Consider the following 25907-nt stretch of genomic DNA (forward strand, 5'->3'; position numbering starts at 1 on the left):
CTGCTTCGATGATGCTTGCTGTGAGATCTAAACAAGTTGCCTTGACTCTTTGGGCCTTAATTTTTTTTTTTATTTGTTAAATTATATCTGGGCTGTTCTTATTTGTGAAGATCAAATAAGGTCATATAAAGGATTTTACAATTTGTAAATCACTATGAAGTTATAAAGAGGTGATATTTTATTACCAAGGTCTTGAATTTTACAGCTGTAAGAGATGGAAAAGATTATTTAATTCAATCATTCATTTTGCAAAGGAAGTTTGTGGGAATATTTCTTTAGCAAAAAGACTTAAAATTCCCAACCATATAAGAGCAAGGGATGGGACCATTGGTGAACCTTGGGGAGGTGTGGCACAAACCAAAGGACAGTGATAACTTTGCCAGAACTCAGCACAGAGACTAGCTAAGAAGAGCCCAGCGGTATTAGCATCACCAGTAAAGATTTACTAAACCTTAGTGTACGCCAGGTACATACAATTTTCTCTATGTGCATTATCTCTTTGAAACCTCACAACAACCCAAGGAGGTCAGTAAAATAATTATGACCATTTACAGATGAGCAAACTAGGGCATGGAAAGGTTAAAAGAATATGGCCATAGTCACACAGCTAGTGAGTGGGGAGCCAGGTGTGAACCCAGACAGCCTGGGTCCAGCACCTACAGTGTCAGCCATCACACTACGTTGTCCCTGAAGCTTTACTGGCTTGGATGATGCAACCAGGGAGAGTTTTTCTGTGGTGGAGCCCTCAAAGGCAGGAGAATGACCTTGAGGGAAATAGCAAAAAGTAGCAATACCTGAGCTGACTTTAAGCTGCCACAACACAAAGGGTGAGGGGGTTGGAGAAGCCACTTAGGAAAGGATGGTTGGGGTATAGAATGTCAAAACAGCAGTAAAATCACTAAATGAGTTCATCCTTTCTAATAAAAAGTGTTTTGCTACATTCCCTGACACTCCTGGTGACATGGTCACTCCCGGTCACATAGTTATTAACAGGCATGGATGGGGAAAGAGTGAAGGAAGAAACTGAAAAGGCTGGAGAACCCAACCAGCGAGCATCTCACAGAAGGGCTGGCCACAGCCTGCTGTTGTGCTCCCTTGGTATAAACATGGGGCATGTGAAATGGGGCCTTTGCTACCTGCTTATGGATCCTTACAACTGATATGTAGCCTTGAGGGCTGGGGTAAATCTTGCTAGTCTGCTCTCAGTCTGCGTACTAAGGGAAACCCTTAGGCTGGCCTGCCTCCCCTTATTACAAACATAGGTTGAAGGCTGGATGCAGATACTATCCTATAGCTATCCTATAACCTGCTATTTAAAGGACTGTACATTCCTGATCTAGATAAAAGATAAAATTTGCAGTACAATCTGGGTAGGTCTATCAGAACGGCAGATCCGGAGCCACTCCAACCACATTTTCCCCCCAAATAAAGGGGGATATAAGTCAAGAGCAGACCGTCACCAAAAAAATTAAAAATAAAGAAAGTAGGGCCAGCCCTGGTGGCCTAGTGGTTAAGTTCGGCATGCTCTGCTTCAGCGGCCTGGGTCTGCTTTCAGGCACAGGACTACACTGCTCTGTTAGCAGCCATACTGTGCTGGTGGTCCACATACTGAAAAACAGAGGAAGACTGGCATGGATGTTAGCTCAGGACAAATCTTCCTCAGCAAAAAAATAAAATAAAGGAAGCAAGCAATAGGGATTCTTCTATATGGTAGAATTATTTAAAAATAATACCAATATGAAGGATGGAGCAAAAATCCAAAATCATAAAATAGGAGCTCCACAAGGAAGAAAAGGGCAAATGAAAAATTAAAATGCTTTTTCCCAAAACCACAAAAAAATCCCCCTTAGCTAAATAAAAACTTGATTCCTCATATCACACAGATGCACTGAATGCTGAGTAGAAATATTGGGGTGAGTGTGAGGGGGCCTGTATCTAGACACAGACGTAGTGTAAGATGGCTAACTCGCACAAATAAAGCTGAGAGCTCAAGCCAGAAAAATCTACTCCATTGGAGAAACAATCAGACTGGCATCAGATTTCTCATCTGCAACACTAAATACTAAATGATACTAAATGATACTATGGAAATCTTTGTTGAATATTGAGGTAAAAAGATTTGAGCCCTAGAATTCTACTTGCAGTCAAACTTTTACTTAACTATAAAGGCAAAAACAAGCCATTTTCAGATATATGAGGACTCAGGAAATGCATCATCCATGTAGCCTTTCCAAAAAGAATTACTTGATAAAGTACTGTGTCAGAAAAGAAAAGAATCAGGATGATGAATTCAAGCAAAGAAAAAAATAGCAAACAAGAAGCAGTGCAACAAACAAGTAAAAGTTATAGTTTATTAATAATGTGGTGGTACAATGTAATGTGAGAAATGATTCTTACAAAACAATTGTTAGAAAGCTTAAAATATTACCACACATACTCCGAACTGTTTTAATAACACTTTGATGAAGCAGAGAGGAAAAGAATACTCAAATTTCATATGGGGTGGGGTATATAAGCATATCTTAATTTTTCCTTGATAAACATGTTTGAAAATATTTCATCTATATTTTGATTTATTTACATTACTAGAAAAAATATGCACGTTTTAGACATAGAAAAAATAAACGTATTTCAGCTTTGAAGAAACCACTAGGATTCTTGATGGGAAACACAAAATGGGATAAAAACTTCCACTGACTCAGAGAGAACCAACTACAGTTTCACTTAACTTTGAGCAAAGGAAATTTTCTGAAATATGCAAATATTGTAAATTACTCCCTATAAAGAAACTCAGGAGCCAAAGCAAACCTAACCTCATTGGTTATCCCAACATAGAGCAGAACTGACCACAACCAATTTCCCATAAGACTTTTCTTGTCCAGCGATTAACTCATCACTCACTGCCGAGAGCATGAGTGTGAGATCATTTCAAGGTGGTGGCGGCCGTGGCAATTGCGTTGATGAGGGTGAACGAGTGTGTGTGCACACGTACTCCACTACTGAGCCCAGGGAAGAGGTTTATCTCTTTCAATAGAAGCTTAAAAACTAAGTGAGAGGAAACTATGACATTCCATGAAAAAGGTTCAAACTGCTAAATGAAACACTGGAATGCTCCCTATCAGCTCTAGGCCTGCTACTTTCAAAGAAGTTTTTGTAAGTCTAGACACCCAAAATATCTCTCTTTTCTCATTTGAATACCTAATCAGGATGATTCAGAGCGAAAGACAAACAGGAAAACTTTGACATTCGCTTCTAGAAAGTCACATTGACCAGAGCCAGCAACATGCCTAAGAAGCCACCAGCCTGCTAAACATGCACTGACCTACATACACAGACCGTAAACGGAGAAGGCAATCGCGAAGCGAGCTGCTGCGGCCGCTGCTGTTGCCAGGCTCATAAACAGCCCTACAGATCAACTCGGGCTTGCTAACCCAAGGCCCAACGGAACAAAAAGGACCAGGAAGAAATAAGCATCTCAATCACTCCTTGGGTATATATCCGTGGATGAAGATATTCTTGTATTCTCGCTGCACAGAAACGACAGGCACTTCAGAGTGGATGAAAGCTTTGCTGACCGTTTTGGTTTTCCTCTGGCAACACTGCACATTACTTCTACTCTTTACTTTTAGAGCCCCGATCTCCTCTTTTACCCAGGCTTTTCTTTCCTCACCCACTACCAGGCAGCAGAAGGGATGACCTCGATGAGAGTCTGTGTCCAAACCATATAAAGCAAGTCCTGCTGCCTATTTCTGTGAGTTCACGAGTGGATGTGGCCATGAGTGTGGGCCTGAGTCCTGCATGTCTACAAGTAAAATTCTGTCATTCCACCCCTGTAACCATGATGGTACTAGACTAAGGGTCACAAGACATAGATTCCAGTGCCAGTTCTGCTAAAACTACAGTAGATTTTATAATTATTATTGATAAATAAAATGCACAAAATGGGTAAGTGGATAAATAACTATAATCCACCATTCACCATACACATATATGAGCTTTGAATGTTTTCACAAGAACAGAAATGAGTCAGCCTACAAACTTTTGGAGACTGATTTTAAGACAAGACCATAAATGAGTTTGGAGGTTTCTCTCCTTGTTTCTGTTTTCAACTAACTCTGGGCATTTCCCCTGAAGTTCAGTGCATACTGTTCAACTGTTCTCACTCTCTCCTCAGCAACGTCACCTCTTTCTGTAGTTTTACTGATCAACTCATGGTGGTAGACACCACCTCTCTCTCCCGCCCTGACAGTTCCTGTGAATGCGCATCATTTTGTAAGAGGGTAGGAAGAAAATCACTGTGAGGAAATCACAAAGGGACAAATTTCATTTCAATAAGAGAAGGAAGTCTTTAACATCTGGAGTAACCAGTAAAGTACAAAATGGTCTGTTTTCTGAGGTGGAAGGGTTGGAGTTACAGTAGCAAATGAGATCATCCTGCCTGAATGAGTGGAAAAGGAGAGAGGGAAAGTGGCAGCATACAATCACTGGATAGTCGTCAAGTAGAAGCAAGCCACAGGACTGGGGCACAGTGACAGAAGCAGAGTTAGGAGATATCATCGGGCGGTCATGAAGAAAAGGCGAGCAAAGATGGCATGAAAAGAGGAAGCTAAATATCAGGCACCTGAACTCAAAGCCATGAGGAGTGAGCAGATAAGTCTCTGTGGAGCTCAAGGAAGTCTACCAGACAACTCAGAGCTATTTGCATGGGGTTTCCCACAAGTGCAACATATTTTTCCCTTCTGGTGTGTTAACAGCACCACTTGGCATCCCAACAACAAATCTGGAGATGTCACCCTTCTACTTAAAATAATAACAAACACCTGCAACACATTGTCAATGGTTTCAGAATAAAGGGCAAATTCCACAGCCCTTCTGGAAAGGCACGCCTATCACATCTACTTTATGCTTTCCTTTCTCTATTATTACTTTATTGCTGAAAAGTTTATTTCCCCACCTGAAAATTAACGTCCTACCCAGTGATCCAAAGTTCAGTTCTATTGATCTCCAGTCATAGTTCATTTATCCCCCCCCACCCTCCACCACAACATAGAACTTAGACTGCGCTTCCGATTACAGCATGATGACTAAGGCAAAATTTACCATGAAACATCTTCACTTAAAAGCTGAGTATATATGCATCTCCCAAACTTGACTTGGAGGTACTACATCTGATCCATCTCCTTACCCTTCAACATTGCCTCACCTATTATAGTCACTATATTATAAATATTTTGTTATATTGACAAAAATCAGGAGATTCAAACAAAAGAAAGGGACTTGAGTTATGATCTCTAATTTCCTTGCAAACCTGAAATTCTATGAGACATTCTTCCCCTTTGAAACCACGCAATGCTATATATTTTCCCATTAGCTGGAAAAATAGGAAGAAATCACCAACAATAGCATCGGATCAGAACCAAGCTAACAGTCCCCAGGTTGAGACTCAGGGCACTAGACCCAGGATGCCAAATTCTAAGACTATAATCCCTAGCATATGTGCCTGACTTATAGAAAGTATTCAATTTATAATGAAGAATAAAGGAATGAATGAAGTGACTGCTCAATGGTCACTCCAAACCTCGCAGGCACCGAAGTCAAACTGATCCTGACAGGAAAAAAAAAAAAAAAAGACAAAGCCCTCATTTGTTTTCGAAGATTCATTTTTTTCCCCATAAAAATGAGATTCTCAAAATAAGAATCCCTGACAGTAAGTATTTATCTGCCTTTTGTAAAGAAAAAAAAGTGTATCGCATATATCAAAAATTCAGAAAGCCAAGCAAAACTCCTGGGCTTTCCAAATCAAAGCATGTAACGCCCTTGTCTGAACCACAGCCCTACAAGCTGATACAGAAGTAAAGCAAAGGCACGTGCACAGGCCATTTGGTTCAGTGAGAAGAAGGACAAATCCAGGAGTTGAGATTTCTCATATTCAGTAAGAGTTCTCTCAGCAACTACAGGATCCCTACCTTGTTGGGTCTCATTTTCCCCATTTGCAAAGACCGAAAATTAATTCATTTCGCAACTGCTTGAAAAGGCTATAACTAGATGCCTGGCGCCAGGGCTGGACGGAATAATCTGTAAGGTCCCTTCCAGCCCTGAAAATCTTATAATTCTCATAGTCACACTTAGGAGACGTTCTTTTGGCTATGACCTGAAAGTTTGGCTGGAAACATAAACAGACTTCTCCGTAAAAACACACATTTACCAGCTATAATTTGGACTTGGCAACATGAGGTTTCACCATGGCTGAGAGGAAAAAGTGCAAAATTTTCTCCATGATTGTATTACTTTGGGTTCCTTTATAGCTCATATCTAAAAGTGGTACGAATATGGCCACAGCGGGGCCAAGCCCCTAGCACATCACATCCCTGCCACCCCAGGGAAAGGCAGGCCTGTTTTCTTTTGAACTTGCCAACAATCTTCCATATATTCGAGAATAACATGCCTCTCCTACCAGATTTGTCCTTTTCCATTTGGCAAACTCTATTTCGTTTTTTATCCTTCTGTTTTGCAGAGAACGTAAGCCAACATGGCAACAGACTTTTTGTTTATTTCCTTCCTTTTCAAAAACAAAGCCATGGTTTCAGGAAAGCTATGAGGACAAGGTCCACACAGAAAAAGTCTTTTTGTAATTTTATGAAAGCCCCATGTTTGAATTTTTCTTAATGAAATCCTTTGGCAAAGGCTTATTATTATTCTTGCTGTTGTTATTTTTATATAGTAATAATTATAACATCGAACTATCTGTATAGCTATGATAGTTTAGCAATTTCAAATCCATCTGTATTTCATTGAATTGTGAGAGGTAGATATAGTTGCTTTATTTTTGATTACGAGGAAACTGGGACTTACTGTGACCTGCTCAGGATCACATAACCAGAATTATTACTCAACTAGTATTCAAACACAAGTCTTCTGTCACAAGATCAAACAAATTTTTTGGAATTAAAGATTTTAAATGCAATAAAACAGTTTCCATAACAAGCCAAGTAAGCAAATAGACCGAGTGAAGGTTTTAATTGTGTAAATTAAATAATATGCAAAGAACCACCCCCCAAAAAATGAGTAAACATATATAAAAGGCAAACTTTAAACTTTTTTTCAGTGTTAAGAAAAAATGAGTAAAAATAAGGAAAATCAATCATATTACTTTTATTTGCTAAGGGATCTATCTGTTGCATAAAATAAACTTTGTAAAAGTCCTGTCCACTACTGACACCTGATCTTTGATTTTACAAGCTTACCACAAGATAAAATGTAGGAAATTTGTGACATATACGTCTAAGACATAAAATTTTCAATCACCTTATAAGATCTAGTCTCCAAACTGAATTGGAGCTCACTGGTTATAACTACAACTTACTAATTTCAACTGATCAATTACATAAAAAGCTTCTTGTATTCCTTAAGGTCTAGTATATGAAAACATACTCGGTAAGAAATCCACACGGCTGATTCCTTCCTCTCCTGCTCCACTGCTTTTCTTAGGGGTCACCTTCTCTGTGAGGTCTTCTTGACCATGCCAGCCCCATGTAGGCCATATCCCCTTCCCTTTTCCCCGAGCCAGGGCACTGGTCTCATTCTAAGGTACTTTGTAATGTGTATATATATATATATATATATATTCTGTTTACTTCCACTAGTTTTACTAACATATAAGTTTCATGAGAGCAGAACCCAGTCTGGCTTTTTGCTACAGAATTCCTAGTGCTATAAGGGTACACACACAGGCACACAGAATAGTGTTGAATGAATGAATGAATGAATCATTTCTTCCTTTGTCTCTGCCAAGCTGAAATTTAGGAGAAAGAAAGCCAGAGACAATGGACTGAACTATTTCAGCAGTTATTTCCTATGGCTATTCCTCTTTACAATGTATTATATAGAGAAATTTTAAACATATATAAACATACACCAAATAAAAGAATAAACCTCCATGCACCGAACAATTATCAACTAATAATCTTTTTTCACCTATTTTCTCACTCAGCAGCTCCCTACGCTTATTATTTTCAAGCAAATACCAGACACCATTCCATTTCATCCACAAATATTTATGATGTTTCTCTAAAAGATAAGGACTATTTTTTTTCTCAACATATCTATAGTAACATTTTCACTCCAATAACAATAATTCTATGACTTTGTTATCTAGTTTTCCTTCCTGACATGAATGGCATTTAGCTACCTAAATGGTATCAGCTGGTCACCAGCGCCCCGACAGGATCACAGGCTGAGAACTACTTCTTTTTTGTTTTTAGAGGAAGATTAGCCCTAAGCTAACATCTGCCGCTAATCCTCCTCTTTATGCTGAGGAAGACTGGCCCTGAGCTAACATCCGTGCCCATCTTCCTCTACTTTATATGTGGGACGCCTACCACAGCATGGCTTGCCAAGCAGTGCCATGTCTGCACTTGGGATCCAAACCAGCCAACCGCAGACCACCAAAGCGGAACATGGGAACTTAACCGCTGCGCCACCAGGAAGGCCCCTGAGAACTGCTTCTATCATTGCTTCTGACCTCAGCCCTGACCTACTTTGCAGTCAACACTCTCAGGAGCACAACAGTTGTATGTAACCATACACACTATAATATTCTTCCTTGACCTCACCCAGAAGAGCAAACCCTAAGGATGTTTGTTGTTGTTTTTGCTAGAAAGATGTTGGTTACAAATTAGGACCTACAGTGACCAACCAGAGCCTGAAAATATCAACCCTACTAATGTAGAACTCAATGTTTGTGGATAGAGAAAAAAGGCAATAAGAAAGCATAGTTGTGTGTCCCCAGGACAACCAAAAAATGTGGACTTCTCAAATGGTATTCCTAAAAAATGGATTTCAATTTCAAAAAAATTAGTAGGTAAAAGGATTTCTAGGGCTTCAGAGTGCAAGCCAGCAGAACTTTGAGAAGCTTGGGTTGGGCATTTTGCATTAAAGAATCATAGCTCTTTGTGAGTTGTAAAGCTTTCTTTAGGCTCTGGATAAATGTTTATCCACTACAGAAATAACAGCAGAATTCATGAGCTCCCTCTCATGGCTTATAAACATGACTTCAACCACAGGGCTTACCTGTGCCCTGAAAGCACCTTCATCGAGGGGTGGTGGAGGAGGGAAGTTTCCAGAGCCAGATGGAAGAACACCGGGATCCTCTAGAGGTGGAGGTGGGGGTGGGAGAAAATCACCTACAGAAAGGTAATACACACATGCAGTTAATATGGATGCAATGTTACAGCACTCTTAAAAAATACAGATTTCCTGGCATTTTAGTGCTTTGTAATTGGCTTCAACAATTTTTTGTCTAGCACAGCAGTCATTCCCTATCTTAGTTCTGCTCAGTTTAATTAGTCGCATTAACTTTCAGAAAAATGAAGACCAGATTTTATTTAGAAGTGACATAAAATAGTCTAGAGGGATTGGATACATTTAGCTAGACAAGGGAAGGTGCCTGGGGTGGTGGATTAAATGAAATATAAAGACTTGGTGCTTGCCTTCAGTAAAGTTGCAATCAACTTGAGGAGGAATAAACTGTGTACACAAGTAAGGATAGTACAAGACACGATTTATTAAGATGGACAAACAAACTCTTCTGGAAGTAAGGATAAAGGAAAGCTCATGTCCAGGTGGAGGAACAAGGAAGGCCTTATTAAAGCACTTAAATGGCCCCCGAACATTATGATGTAGACAGTAAGTCTACTGTAGGCAGAAAAACAGGGGAATAAAAGCATACAGAATAAAGAACAACTTACAATATAGCATAATATAGGAATGTATAATAACACTAATAGGTTATAAAAATTAGAGCAGTGATGAAAATCACCTTTTAAGTGTGTCGCGTATCTAGCAAAGAGTTTGAATTTTATCATGTGTGCAGTGGGGATCCACCAAGCATTTCTGAGAAGGAAACACTTAGATGCCATATGATTTACTAAAGACTGATCTAAAAGTACATGCAGGACAGATTAGGAGAAACTGGAGTAAGAAACATCTGGTTTGGAAATATATATACAATCCAGGCAGGAAGTAATGAGGGTTTAGGATATCAAGAACCCCAGGCATCGCTGACCATCAAGAGCAGCACCACTGAAGTTAGAGTTGTTGGGAGAGCACACCTCGTCCCTGAGACCTGAGGTGTAGACATTTATCCAAGAGCTCTAAGGGGTATGGTATGGAAATTTTTCAGTACTCTCTGTAAGAAATTCTAGTAGGAAAAGGAAACTCCCATTTTTTTTAAACTTTTCTCTATTTGTCCTTCTCCTTTTAAAAATATTTTAGATACGTTGAGGAAATGTTCTCTATAAATAGAGGATAAGTAAATTTTCCTTGTATTTCAGCTGTTTGACACTTACTGGTAGGGAAAGAGTCTCTGTCACTCAATGAATTGCTTTCGGATAGGACCTAAACATCACAACTTAGGTCTTCAGAAAAAGAAGAGTCTACATTGCACAGTGCAAGGATGCTGAGCTGGACTGGTTGTTCTGATACACCTTTGAGATGGTTCATTGGGCTCCATTTGCCTTACAAATAACAGTCTTAGAACTGGAATCATAGCTAACGGCTGTCAAGTACAGCTCCCAGCCATATTCACACCACCAAGCAAACATTATCTGTAGAGTACTCTGCTTTTGGGACTCTAACTATGCACCAGGCACTGTGCTTAGATCGTTCATAGGCTACCTCTTATTCCTACAACAACTCTCTGTGCTGATGGTTCTCAAACTTTAGAGTTCATCAGGATCTCAGGAAGGTCTTTGCAACACAGATTGCTGGGTCTTACCCCAAAGCTCCCGATTCAGTAGGTCTGGGGGGAGACCGATAATTTGCATTTCCAATAAATTCCCAGGTGATGTTGACACTATTGGTCCTGGCACCACACTTTGAGAACCACTGCATTAAGCAAAGTACTGTATTATACCTATTTTAGACCCCATACGATTAGAAAGGGTCAATTATTTATGTCATATAGAAACATTTGTACTTCTCTTACCCTCTGGGTATGCACATCTGGAGACATATTTTGTCCATATCCCTATTAGGATTATAAGTCCCATAAACCTTTATCAACTTTACCCAATAGTTCTAAGCATTGTCTACATATTATAATCACCAAGGAAGCTTATCTAAAAATGCTGATGCCAAACTTCATCTCAAACCAATTTAGTCAGGATCTTGGGATGATGGAAAGGGAGTGAGAGGAGGAGTCAGATGCCAGTATTCCTTTAAAACCCAGGTAATTCTAACGTGCAGCCACAACTGAGCAACTCATTTGGCCTTCATTTGGTCAAATACTGCACTAAAAAATATTTAACATCTGTTACTAAAAAAAACTGTCACCCAGTTTCTTTTCTGCCTTTACAAGTCATAGCGTAGGAGAAGAATGCTCACAAGAAGATCTCAAGTGATCAGTAAACGAGGTCCAGGTTGATGGAGACCTAACAAATTCTAGTGCACAGCCTAGTTTTCAGGTTGAAATGTTATATCTGGACCTATGTCATCTTCATACCCAATATAAATGAGGATTTGTGAGCACCTTATACTTCATCAGATTCTGTTATGTCTTAGAGAATTGTCAGGGCATTAAACAGTATCCGAACCGAATGAAATCTTAGACATCATATTATAAAGGCAAAAACAGGAGTCCCCAAAAGCCACAAGAATAGTCCAAATTCTCACAGCAAATTAGTTTTAGACTAAAAAGTACACTGCCTGTCTTTGAGGTCCCTTCCAATGATATTCTTCTTGACTCTATTTGTGTAATAAAAATTAAACATAGTGAGGCACAGGTTGACGACAATCCTAGGAGAGTGAAAAGGAATAGAAAAGGAAAATGGAATGTATTTTTTTAAAGAAATAACTTGAAAATAACATGAATATAAATTCTAGGTAAGATTATATATTCTAGGTAAGATTAGGCAGATTTTTAAATGTTGTAATGATAACCTCATAATAATTATCTGCTTTATTTTCATCAGTTATGAAGTTAGACCAAAGTTTTCCATTTTTCAAGCTCAACCATCATAGGATACCTACTGCATTCTTTTGAGTGGAGTTCACACTTTAAAATGATGTGGAGGAATGGGTAAATGTCTAAAAAACAGACACACACACGATAAAGGATAGAAAATGGGACCTTTAGAGGAAAGCATAATGACTTAAGATAGTTGGAATGAAAAACTCTTAACAACTGTCGTAAACCAGACTAAGAACTATTGTGAGAACTCACACTATAGCTCACCATTTTAATAGGCAAGAAAAAAAAAGAAAAATGTTAATAAGTTGGAGTAAAAATAAGTTCAGCTTAAGAGAGAAGGCAAAACTTCAATTTTTAAGGAAGATGGCAAAATGGAAAGTACAAATATGCGTGCGTGTGTGGCAGGGGTAGGGGACGTGGGGAGGAGATCCTTTCCATTCTAGAATTTTTAAAACAGTCAAAGAGCATCTGGCTTAGATGGCTAGGTGGTGACCCTCCTTGAGAAAAGCATCTGAACTTTTCAGCTGCAGTACCTTCCAACTAGCAAGTCTAAGCTGCAGACCTTCACATTATTGCATGTCCTGTCCTCTCTGCTCGCCAGGGAAATCCCAATGCAACTCTCAGACCATGTGAATTACAGGGGCATTGAATAAAGCAAGCAGGCAGCCAAAAAAGAACACACCATCAGACAATTGGGGCAGTGCGGTGGCACAGAAAATCTAACATGGAAACATTTGGTGTTAGAAGAAGGGGAGTGGCCACAGACACATGCCTACAAACCTGGTTCCACCTTGCCCTTTCCTCACCATCCAAAGCCTACCAACATGTGGAATACATTCATCCCTCAGTCCCCAGGTAACAGGGCTTACTCAAAGTTACACAGGTAATAAAATACAGAGCTGGAAATGGATCCTCACTCTGCCTTGGAGAGAAGCTACGAAGATCTCACTTAATTTGTTCCAAATCATTCAGCTAGGATTCAAAGGCCTTTTGTTTTGCGTCAGAGGTAGCACCATGAGGCAGTTAAAGGGTGAGTGGTCAAATAAAGTATTACATGCCAGATTCCCAAACACTACTTTATGCCAATTTACTTCAGAAAATAGCCTGTTACGTATATTCCTAACTTGAAAAGAGAGTGAAGAAAAACTCCCAAGGAGTTTTCCCAAGGTACCCCCTTCTAGCATAAGGTGGCATTGAGAAGCAGATGTGGCTACCTGGCAGCAGCTGAGTTATCACCACTATACTTATCCTAGCAACATGAGTAGGGAATATATGCACAGCGTCCACCTGAAGGCAGAGCTTGTTTATCCTTTCCTGACATAAGGGTTTCTATGAGAAGGAAAAAAATCACAAGAATTTACCAGCAAAGAAGGTGACGTTACTGTTTGTGCATAATTGTAGTGAAAAACATAAGGGAGTAATTAAACTCAGATCATTAATAAAGTCTGGATTCATTTTCTATGGTTAAAAAATAAATAAATAAACTAACTAATTAATTAATTAAAAAACAAAGCATAATTCTCTTTCTTTTTCATCCAAATATCCATGTAAACCTATACCCATTTGAGGGATTTAGATAGTAGCCCTTTGTGCTCTTACACAGTTCTATCATAGCCTCTTTAATACCTGATTGCATTTACTGTTTAGGGTCACTCTCTCCTAGTTAGAACTGAAGCTTCTAAGGAGTGGAGCCCAATCACAATTTATCTTTATATTCCCACCACCTGGCATAAGGTTTGGGCCATGGGTCACTCTCAGTAGATGTAGGTTGAATAACTAACTAAATAAAAAGCCATTTAATCACTCAATTGATGTTTTTAAAAAATGACCTGACGCCTCAGATTCTTTTCAAACATCAGTGGGCAAATCAACAGAGGGATCCAGATAAACTGCAGCCTCTGATTTGCTGGGTCTTGGGGAAGGCCTGAGATCCGGCATTTCTAACACGCTCCCAGGAATGTGACGCAGATCCATGGACTGCACATGGAGTGGCATGGCTCTAGGGTTCTTCTGGCTGACAGTTGCTGCTTCTCCAGCTTCCTTAGGTGGAGAATTTTTGGTAGTTTAAGGAAAATCTAAACTTTGAGGTAAGTATAAACAAAATCACTTAGGGGATCCTCAAATTAAGAATTTAAATTATGCAGTCAAAAGAGCTTAGGTTGAAACATACAGATACAGACACACTCACACAAAGGTGAAAACAATTAATCATGATAGCTAAATCATAAGCTTCAAGTAAAGACACCACTCATTTTCATTATTAGTAACTAATAGAGAAAGGAAATGTGTTCGAAAGAAAACAGTACAAAATTTCAAACCCAAAAACTACACAAACCCCAGCTCTTCCCTTTACTTCACAAAAGGCAATGCTACCATCTCAGGTTCCGTTTCCCTCACCTATTGAATGAGGATAACAGTATCTACTTCAGTGTCACTCTGCAGATCAAAGCAGCTAAAACAGACTTTGGCTCTTTTCTGACCACAACCCAGAGTGAAGAAATCACCTTTTCAATCATGATGCTATACTACTATCTGGACATCTATAAGGACATGTATATCTGAAACACGGGATTCATGAACCCATACTTACAAACTCACGTTGACATTTTCTATGTTATATCTACTTATTTTAAAAATGTTGGTTGTGACCCACGAAAGTGATTGCGACCCATAAATGAGGCTCAATCCACAGTTTGAACATTACTGAGTTAAACTGTATAAAAGTGATTTGTGTAATGTCTACATGATAGATGACAATTCTTTCTTTTCACTAATGAAAAAGTGGGCAACTGAGTCTAAACCTGACCACTTAGTAGAGGAGACCAAATCTGAGAAGGTGAAGCTCTCTGAAAAAAGTTGAGTAAAAGGAGCAAGCAAGAAGATGAATCAAATATAACAGAAATAACAATCTCCATAAGGTGACTGAGTTATGTCACAGCTATAGCATTCTCCTCATAGATGACAGGCAATTTAAACCAGCTAATGGAACCAAGTACTTGAGTACCAAGTACTTAAACCAAGTAACTGATGACTTCATTTACAATTGCACCCTCAACTTCATCTTCAGTGTACATGAAAACACAAGTGCCACCAAGAAAACTGCACCAGAAAGCATGATGGTTGAAATATTTTAAAACTGAAGCACTCAGATTTAGGAAAGCATGTATAATGTTATCATTTGTGTGAAAACATATATACATCTATGCCTATATTATCATGGAGTATCTTTTGAATGGATTCCCAAGAAATTGTTAACAGCAAGTTGCCTCTAAGAAGCAGCTGACTTTTGCAACTGGAGAACAAGAGTGGAAGAGAAACTTAGTTTTCATTATACAATTTTTTTACCCATCATATTTTACCCACTTATAATTTTAAAATAACACATATACACAAAACAAAAGAGAAATTTTCAGTACCTAGAAATGGGTCATCTGCAAATGTTAAGCTGAATATGGTTTTAAAAACCACCAGGAAATAGTAGGATATGGAAGAGGTCAAAAAGCCATTGCAGTAAAGCCCCATTCCATGCATCACCTCTCAGTCTTCTCAACCTATTTACTATCTATTTGTTCTTACCAAAAATATGAAAGGGATTGTCCTGATGTACTCAATGTGTTGTTCCTAGTAGAGACAGGACAAAAAGTCTGCTTATTCCTAGAGCTAAAGCCTGGGCAGCATCACTGTGTGACCACAGACTTCTGTCCTGGAGAGAGATTAAACACTCATGCAGCTATTAATAAAGCAGCTCCTGGATTCCCAGTTTGCTCCTGTTCCTTGAGTATACAACCCCTTTGAGGACTCTCTGGGAGAACTGATAATTATCAGGGCAAGGCTGGGCAGTCCTGGTTCCCTGTTCTCATTGTCATCAAAATGGCAGCAACACACTCCTGCTTAAAGAACACATCTTCATCTGTAAGTGAGTAGATATGTGACTTTAACCAAGTAACTTCAATTCTTTAGTTCTCACACTAGATATTATTATACATTAGAAAATCAGCCTCTCTATTTTTCTTCCATTTTATTTCCTGCTGCTTAACTAAAAAACAAATTATTGATTCTGATTGTACTTAATTTTCTAAGCAATGCCATTTAAATGGAAGGAATAAGATTAAAAATAGTGACAAAACACAATATTGATGATGATATAGAAAAATCAGCATTCTTGTGTGTTACTCGTATATAAATAGGAGTGTTAAAGATAAAACTTTTCTCAAGGAAATTTGGCAACAGGTATCAAAAGCCTTATAAACATTTATAGTCTTTGATGCAGCAATACCACTTTTAAAAGAAGTAACTGAAGAATATACAGAGAAGCATGTGAAAGAATCTTCATCACAACAAAACATAATGGAAATAATCGGAATGTTCATCAATAACATATTGGTAAAAAAAAATCAGTTGCTGGGGTCAGCCTGGTGGCATAGTGGTTAACTTCACATGCTCTGCTTTGGTGGCCCAGGGTTCACAGGTTCGGATCCCACACGTGGACCTATCCACTGCTTGTCAAGCAATGTTATGGCAGCATCCCACATGCAAAATGGAGGAGGATTGGCACAGATGTTAGCTCAGGGACAATTTTCCTCAAGCTAAAAGAGGAAGATTGGCAACAGCTGTTAGGGCCAATCTTACTCACCACCAACAACAAAAAAATCAGTTGTAGTCAGTAACACACACAAATTGTGTAGTCATCAAAATGATGATGCTGATTTAGATCTGACACCTATTTATTCACTGAGTGTCTTCTATGTGTCAAGTATTATTCTAGACACCAGGGGGTAAAACTCAAGCAAACAAATATATAAAACAAACAAAAAGTGTTGGATTCATAGACTTTATCAGGAGGAGAAGAAAACTTGAAAAATTAAATTAGGCCCAGCCCCAGTGGCCTAGTGGTTAAGTTTGGCGACTCTGCTTCGGTGGCCCAGGTTTGGTTCCCTACACCGTTCTGTTAGTGGTCATGCTGTGCTGGCAGCCCACATACTAAAAAATAAGAGGAAGATTGTCATGGATGTTAGCTCAGAGCGAATCTTCCTCAGCAAAAAGTGATAATAATAATAAAAATAAATTAAACATTTAATATCAAATGGTGATAAGAACTATATGGAAATATAGAGTAAGGAAGGGGGAAGGGACTGTTAGGGTGGCAGTGGAATGTAACAATTTTAAACAGAAAGGTTGGGAAATGCCTCACTGATGTGGTATTTGAACAAAGACAAATCTAGTGAGGGAGTGAGTCATGGAGTATCTGGGAGAAGAACATGAAAAACTGCTTCTGACATATTATCGTGTGAGGAAAAAAGTGGGCTACTGAATAGGGTTTATAATATGGTCCTATTTTTATATAAACCTATATGTTAACAATGGTTGTCTATAGCTCATGGGATGACAAGTGCTGGGTTTTTTTAATTCCTTCTCCTTTTGGTTTAATTGTTATACAATAAATGTGAATTACAGGCATGTATTTTTAAAAAATCAAAAGGAAGATATTTTGAAATGAATCGCAGAATCTACTCAAACCCAGTGTTTAATTTTAATGCACCACTATATTTACCCAAGCCAAAATGTAATGTCTCCGTCATCTTTCTAAATAACTTAGCTTGAAATGCTCTTTGAGATTCTCAAATTAAAAGCAAGAAGAAGTATTATCCTAAAGCAGATGAAGTCGCCCTGATTTTCAAAGGGACAGTTTCAATCTACATTTAGCTAAAAGAGAATCCCTGGGTCTTCTTTGAGTTCAAAAGTGCTCATGTTTAACTGCACATAAATGGCCTGTATGAAGGTGGAACACCTCACAGCCTCACGTCTAAGCATACTGCATTTCTCCATCACATAGAGGTTTCCATTTTTTGAAAAAGGAATTCAACTTCTTAGTCAAAAACATTGAATGATTTTCAAATAATATGAAATTAGGAAGACAGTCTGGTTCTGCAAATGGACTAGAAACCAAATAGCATTTTTGAATCTACCAAGTGTCATTTGTCTTACAAAAACATAGTAATTGCTACCCAAACAACAAACCACACCATATATGTTGACTTCCAAAGATGGGCCTTCAAAATAAATAGGGCAATGAGTGAAGCCTAAGCATCAATCTTCTAGCAGCTATTCTAATATCTGCAGCCCCAACACCAAAAAGTGAAATTTTCTCAGTTTAAAAATGAAAGAAAAATAAAATATTCATGTTGTGGACAAAGAATGAGGCAACAGTCAAGAGAAACAAAAAATTTTGATTTACCACTGAAAAGGGAAGCTGGCAAACAAATATCAGTGTGCTGAGAGACTATTCCAAAAATACCCCTTTCCTTAGGGATGGGACATCACCCTGTGGTGGCCATTAAGGCCAGAAGCTTACCTTCCCTCCAAAAATGGTGATGAAGCTGAGGGAGTGTGGTTTCACAATAAAAACACTTTAAATCGCTCTTTTCACTTATTTCATCACTCCTCTGTCTGAAAAGAGTGAACTACCCTCACTTCCAATGACAACACATTGCTCCTTCCTGATTTAGCTCAAATATGGCATATCATCTGCTCTTTGCCTGTTTAATTGCACATCTATTGGTTTCTCCTACAAGACTATAAGTTCCTTGAAGGGAGATTATTTTACTAATCTCTACATAAAGCATATAGGAGATGCTTAATAGTAACAATATTATTATAAATTATTATTACAAATCAACATATTAAATCTATATTAAATACAAACACAAATCTATACTAAACTCTGAAAGAATGAGCATATGTATTTTTACCATGGACAACTTTGCCCCTTTCCAATTATCGACATAACGTCAAGACACTGCAGTACTGGTGGATCATAGATCCTGCATGATGCCACTAGTTGAAGAGTTAAGTTAATAATATCAATCTTAAAGAAGCCACCTCATTTTGCTGTTGTCATTGTTGTTTTTACACAATATATTACTCAGAGCATGTCTTCAAGACACAGGGACTGAGTCCTCATCCCTAAGTCACCACCTGGTAATGGGAGCATCTTACCTCCAGAAACCTTGCAACCCTGTGTACTGTACTTGATCTTTCTTCTGCAATAAAAGATCTGTAGACAGGTCTTAAAAGCATCTATACCCCACAATCTATCTAGAAACCCCTTCAAATCCTCCAGGAATTTTGGAGAGGCAAATCTCTTCCCCCAAAAGGAGAGATGGGAATGGAAGAGCATCAGGGAAATGAAGGAAGGGGAAGGAGAGATGTCATATGGACAGAATCTCAAAATGTTAGTGCTTAAGGTGTTGAAACAAATCTGACTTTTAACCAAGGGTGTGCATCAGAATCTCATAGGGCATTTTCTTCTACTACATATATCAGGCCCCACTTTAGAATTCTTAAATTGGAATCTTTGGGGTTGTGGGGCTGGCCCCAAGGCATAGTGGTTAAGTTCACGCACTCCACTTCAGTGACCCAGGGTTAGTGGGTTTGGATCCCAGGTGCAGACCTGCACATCACTCATCAAGCCATGCTGTGGCAGCATCCCACATATAAAATAGAGGAAGATTGGCAAAGGACGCTAGCTTAGGGCCAATCTTCCTCACCAAAAAAAAAAATTTAAAAAAAAAGAATCTTTAGGATTGGGAGCCAGACACAAACATCTTGGGAAGTTCCCTGGATAATTCTGATGTGTAGCGCTGGATAAGAGTCATTGACCTCCATGAAAAACAAAGTCAGACTGAGGAACTATCCTGGATTAAAGAAGACTAAAGAGACACAGCAACTAAATCCAAATTGTGATTCCAGATAGGATCATAGACCAGAACAGGGGTATTGAGACAATTGATGAAATCTGGATAAAGTCTATACACTAATAAGTAGTATTGTGTCAGTGTGTAATCACCTGGGTTTGGTAACAGTACTGTGATTATATAAGACATCAACATTGGGGGAAACTAGATAAAAGCTAAATCCTTTACACCGTTTTTCAGTGTTTGTGCAAAGTCTGAAATGAGTTCAGAACAAAAAGTAAAACTTTATTTTTAAATTTTAAGGAAAAAAAAGTCATTGGCCTAGTCCAATAACTGTACTTCATAGATGGAGAAATTTTCAATCAGTGTGGTAAAGAGAAACACATGGTGTAGAACCATATCAAGAAACCCACTGTGACCCCCATCTCCTACTTCTAGCTGAGGATACATTTACCACAGCACATGGCAAATTCAGTGTGAGAACTGGGACTTCTTAGGAAGGGGGAGGAAACTGGCTTTGCCCCTACAGCTTCAGAAGACTATGAAGCACGGAAGAGGGTCTTACTATTTAGGAGATGGGAAAGTTGATCAGGAACACATGAAACATCTTCAATAAAATCCAGGCTGACGGCAGCATGGATAGGCCAGTAATCCTAGCTTAAAGGTCAGCAGCAATGAAATCCCATAAAGCTTCCTTTCCCCCACTGTTGGAGCCCATTCCCCTAATTCAGGAGACTCCTTGAGGATAAGAATGGCTATAGGAGCCCAGGGGCCTTCTGTGATTTCTCCAGTCTTCCTCTTTCATGCACAAATGACTTCGAATTCTTCGCACTGAGAAATTCTTGTTACTATTTATATAAAATGATGCCAACCATTACTCACTCTCCTTCAACCCTGCCATTTCATCCAGACTGAGGCTTAGGAAACGCATAAATGCTTTAAAAATAATCAAATAGAGACACTCATTTCATTGCAAGGTGGTTGTTTTTTGGCATGATTTTTTTTTTCTTTTCCAAAGGAATACTGGAGCTGACAGGTACTTGCTCTAAAAATTTACTTCACCACCTGCTAGCTGAAATATTGCTTTCATGGATTTATATTGTATTAAAAGGTCACTGGCTGTTTAAGTCTTAAACAGTTTTAATCATACTAAAAGTCTCTTAACAGTAAGAAAAGGAAGCCCAGAACAAACAGCAGCAGGGACTCTAATTAAAAGGGCCAATTCATCTAATTTTATTTGGGGTTAATTATTCAGGATTCACTCTTTGATGTGTAAGGAATAGCAATTAGTAATTTTAGTGATTTGAGAATCATTGGAGGTGTAATCAGTTAAAATGAGTGAGTGTTTACAACACAAGATGGTGAATTAGTCTCTCTCAGCTGGAGAACAGGAACATTTGGCTTCAAGAGATCAAGGCTAAGGATTTCAGACCCTAGTAATAACAGTCACTACAAAATAAAACACATGTCAGCAGCATCCAGCATTCTGTTTACTCTTAGCTAAAACAAGGCACAGAAGCTTCATGTCATTACTTTCAACCAGATCTCCAACTTTTCTCGTCTCCAACCACTTCCCTCCATTTGGCTCTCGCACCATGGTAACCATAAATGCATTACATTAGAAAAGTAATTCTACATAGATATACCATTTATAAGCAATGTAAGACCCAAAATAATCAGAGTACTCATTTATGCCATGTCTGCATCTCTAATTGACGGCTGGGCACCTCCATCTGAATTTCTAGCTCATTGCTCAAAACTAAATTAGGGTACTCTAACCAACAGTTCTACTTACCTCCACTTGTGTCCTCTATTTTTCTACTTACTTCATTACAATTCTCCCAATCACAAAGTCTAAGAGAAAACTCTTTTTCTCTTTTTTTGTCCCACCCATCCACACTGAATATAGAAAGCTATATTAAATTATTTCGAAATTTTCAAATCCATTTACTGCTCTGCATTTCTACAGCCACTAAAATATTTAATGCCCAGTTACCTCATCTCTAGACTTAAGAAATACTCTAAATGGTTTCCATAATTCCTAATCTAGTCCTTTCCAACTAATCTTATATACTGTTGCCAGATTAAAAACTTACATTGGCCCTCAAATAGCCAAAACAATCTTGAAAAAAGGACCTATTTGGAGGATTCTCCCTTCCTGATTTCAAAACTCACCACAAAGTTACAGTAATCAAAACATCGTGGTGCTGGCATAAGGACAGACATAAAGAGCAACGACATAGAATAGAGAGCCCAGAAATAAACTCTCATATATACGGCCAATTAATTCCATGGCAACTGTGTTGGAGTTTGAGACAGTGATGGCTTGGGAATACTAGTGCTTGGTAAAGCCCCTGCTCCAGGCTTCCCAAGATCTGACAAGACCTCATCCTGGACAAGGATAATCCTGAAACAGGATGGGCCTCTTATGAGAAAATGGAGAGCAACTTAGAAGCTCAGTTCACCATATACCTCCCTAGCATGCTCTGGTGAGTATGCATTCTCTGAAATTACTGCTGCAAACAGGAGCTCTCGAAGTTTTGCACTTCGGAATATTCACTTTTGCTAAGCCACGTACCCAGTGATCCGCCTAACTAGCTTCCTTGACTCCAAGAATTTGCTCATTCCTTTCTCTCCATCAAGACGTCCCTTGCCACTATTTCTTCATATTGGAACCCAAGCTATTCTTGGAGGCCAAGGTCATCTGCCAACCCTTACATCCTTCCTCGCTGCCCCCAGACAAAGGCACCTTCCCAACGCTCACCCTCTGGAGCACTTCTGGAGCACATTCATGGTGCATCTTGTTGATAATACAGGAGCCATTTCCTTTACTGAACCTCGTGTTCCGTGAGGGCACACAGCATGTACGATTCATCACTCTAGCTCAATAGCATCTTTTCCCATGTTTCACAGAGATGAGATAGAGAAGAGTTAAGAAAGATTTGCCAAGCAGGTATATGCATGAATTGTTGACAACTACAAGTTGCATCCCAGCCAAATCAACTATTATTTAAAGGAAGAACTTGAGTGCCTATCACTCTCAAAATATGTGTATGTATGTGGGATGTGTGTGCGTGTGTGTGTGTGTGTGTGTGCGAGAGAGAGAGACAGTGAGAGAGAATGAAAGAGAGGTTGAAAGACTGAAAGAGACTCAATTGAACATCCCCATGGGGATGATTTCTACAAATGGAACCTGCTCTTGACTTGATCAGTGACTCAGTTAGGTGACTTAGAGATAGATATATATAAAAATATCACTGTGGTATTAAAATACTTCACTTCCAGTCACATCTGAACCATTTACTAGCTGTGTGAACTTGGGCAAATTATGAAACTTCTGTGTCTCAATTCTTTATTAGTAAAATGAGAGTACCAGCACTTATCTTCTATGCCACCCAGGGTTCTATAGCCCCAGGTAGATAATTTTAAGAACACTTTTAAAACCACAAATGTCCTACACAAATATAAATTATTTTTATTGTGATGTGATTATCTATGCAATGTGACCATAAACGTTTTCTTCATATTTAGAAACTCAAATACAAAGTGTAATTATTTACTGAGTATATTCTACACTCTTAACATGGTTCTTCATACAGTGGTTCCAAAGAGCTAAGGGTAAAGGCAGAGAGGGAAAGAAAGTACAGGGTTGAGGGCATAAGAGTGTAACTAAAACAACAGCAAAATGAAGTCCTAGCAGCCAAATAAACAAATACTGTGCTCTCTCTGGAATGTTTAAAAATCTTGGAAAGGAACCATGGAAGGAGCCCTGAGGTGGCACTAACTTGGCACATCAAAAGCTCCTGCAACCGATTAACTCGGCATTTCCTCGGGTCTGGGAGTATTACTAGGTCAGTTTTTTTTTTTGAATGGACAAACTGTTCTTGAACAATTTGCAAGACATAAACAAGCATTGTGACGAATCAATCAAAGAGGTCAGTTTGATCCTGAAAATCCAGTGAAATAGCCAAGTCAAAACAACAACCACCACCACAACCAGGCAGTCAGACAAAAAAGAGCCTCCCCAAATCCCAAAGCTCTTTGCTTAGTTCTGGATAGGTTCTTCTTGGCCCACTTTGATCTATAAACCCACACTCCCACATTAACAACGGGCAAGACCCACATCAGTAGCAAACTTCAAAAGGCCTCCAAAATCTACTAGATGCTTATCATTTACGAACTCATGGGTTTTTTTTGAATTAGAATAGAGAATTTAAAAAATAATCACTTGAAAAATCAAGTTTTGTCTCTAGGGAGGCACTCCAAGAAAAACCCCATTCCTTGTATTTCATTCACTCTGCTTTCTTCACTCCCTCAGATTAGGAAGTCATGTGACGGAAGTCCCAAATGCAAAGTTTGGTGACGTGTTCTGGGCAGAAATTCAGGCACCTTGTTATTTTAGCAGACCTGGTCTGGCTTCCCAAAGACATAATTTAGCTGAGGGAGGAACTCGTCTCCTCCTCCTGCTTCATTTGGCCAGCCGCCTCGGAAGGTCTTTCATTGCGGAGGGCAATGGATTTATTGCTCCCTTTTATTCCTCCAACGGTAGTTCCACTTCTCTGAGCTTCAAGTTCAGTGAGCTCAGCCTTGGCATTCAAAGTTTGCCTATGTCTCATCCTTAAGAGCATTTGTCTCAGGTACCTTTGCCAAGGACATGGTGGCAGTTCCCTTCCTGGCACTTGAGTCTGCAATATTATGTTTCTTCTTACAAACAGACCCATCCCATCACTTGCGTTACCTCTCCAAGTCCTACTGGTGCTTTCACGGTTTAACTGGCATTAATGGTACAACTTTATAAACTCAAAAAGTCATCATATTAGAAGGGAATTAGAATGGAATAAGGAAGTCTGCAAGTCTACAGATCAGCAAACAATGGCAAAATCCAGCCCATCTCCTGTTTTTGTAAATAAAGTTTTACTGGAACACAGCAAAAGTCACTTTTACTTATCATCTTGTGCTGCTTTTGTGTTTTGTGGGTAGAAGTGAGTAGTTGAGACAAAGACCTTATGGCCAGTAACATTTAAAATATTTTCTATCTGGACTTACAGAAAAGTTTGCCAACCTTGGTCTAGTCCTTGAGCTCATTTTACAGATGAGAAGATTATGATTCAGTAAGCTTAAACAATGTTCCAAGGGTGTAAGTAAAATTTTCAAAGCACAATAACTAGGGCAGTGCTGGGCATATGGTGCATGCACACTGAGTAAATACTAGTTCTCTCCAGTGTCTGACAGGAAATTTTATGTTCGTTTAATGTGGAACAGTGCTAAGAGGATTCTTTTTTAAGACAATATTGTTGCCCTTGAGAAATTCATTGTCTAGAGGAGAGAAAAGACATATAAATAGATAATTTCAACATAGCGTTGTGTGTATGTTTTCTATTGTTGCTGCAACAAATTATCACAAATAGTTGTTTAAAACAACACAAAATTTATTATCTTAAAGTTCTATATACAAGAAGGCTGTCATGGATATTGTGGGGTTAAAATCAAGGTGTCAGCAGGGTTGCATTCCCTACTAGAGTCTCTAAGAAGAGTCCACTCCCTTGGTTTTCCAGCATCTAGAGGTCACCTTCATTCCTAGTCTTGTGGCCCTCTTCCTCCATCTTCAAAACCAGCAAAGGCTATTGAGTGCTTTCTCATATCACATCACTCCACCATCCACTTCTACCATCTTTGTGGTAACAGTGGGCCCACCCAGATAATCTAGGAAAATTTCTCTATCTTAAGGTTACCTGATTAGCAACTTTCTTTAATTCCATCTTCAATCTTAATTCCCCTTTGTCCTGTAACCCAACATATCCACAGGTTCCAGAGATCAGGATGTGGACATTTTTGAGGGCAGAGGGGAACAAATTATTGTGCTAACAACAAGTGCCATAAGAAGGGAAGAGTGCACAAAGTGGACTCAAAACATCAAAACAGGGGCAAAGCCGAGACAACAGCCAAAGCTCTTTCATGGTACAAATTTTCTGGAGTTTCCCAGTTTTCTGAAAATTTCACCATATTTCAACAAATTTTTATTTTTATTTTTTTATTGCAGTAACATTGGATTATAACATTATATAGCTTTCAGATGTACATCATAATATATTTCGAATTCGGTGTAGATTACATCATGTTCACCACCTAAAAACTAATTATAGTCCATCACCTCACATGTGAGCCTAATCACCCCTTTTGCCCACCTCACCCTTCCCCTCTGGTAACCACCAATCCAATCTCCGTTGCTATGTGTTTGTTTGTCA

General features: G+C 38.9%; 1 protein-coding gene across 7 annotated transcripts in view; it reads right to left on the minus strand.

The window, feature by feature from the left end:
• The window catches only part of LPP (LIM domain containing preferred translocation partner in lipoma), a 653489-nt gene that overhangs the window by 354280 nt on the left and 273302 nt on the right, over positions 1-25907 (minus strand). For all 7 annotated transcript variants that reach the window (XM_046658568.1, XM_046658562.1, XM_046658566.1 and 4 more), the window contains one exon: positions 9070-9182. In XM_046658568.1, coding sequence (XP_046514524.1) covers positions 9070-9182 — 113 coding nt within the window. The remainder of the gene's footprint in view (positions 1-9069; positions 9183-25907) is intronic.

The sequence above is a fragment of the Equus quagga genome, chromosome 4 (genome assembly GCF_021613505.1).
Source record: "Equus quagga isolate Etosha38 chromosome 4, UCLA_HA_Equagga_1.0, whole genome shotgun sequence".
In the NCBI taxonomy this organism is placed as follows: Eukaryota; Metazoa; Chordata; class Mammalia; order Perissodactyla; family Equidae; genus Equus; species Equus quagga.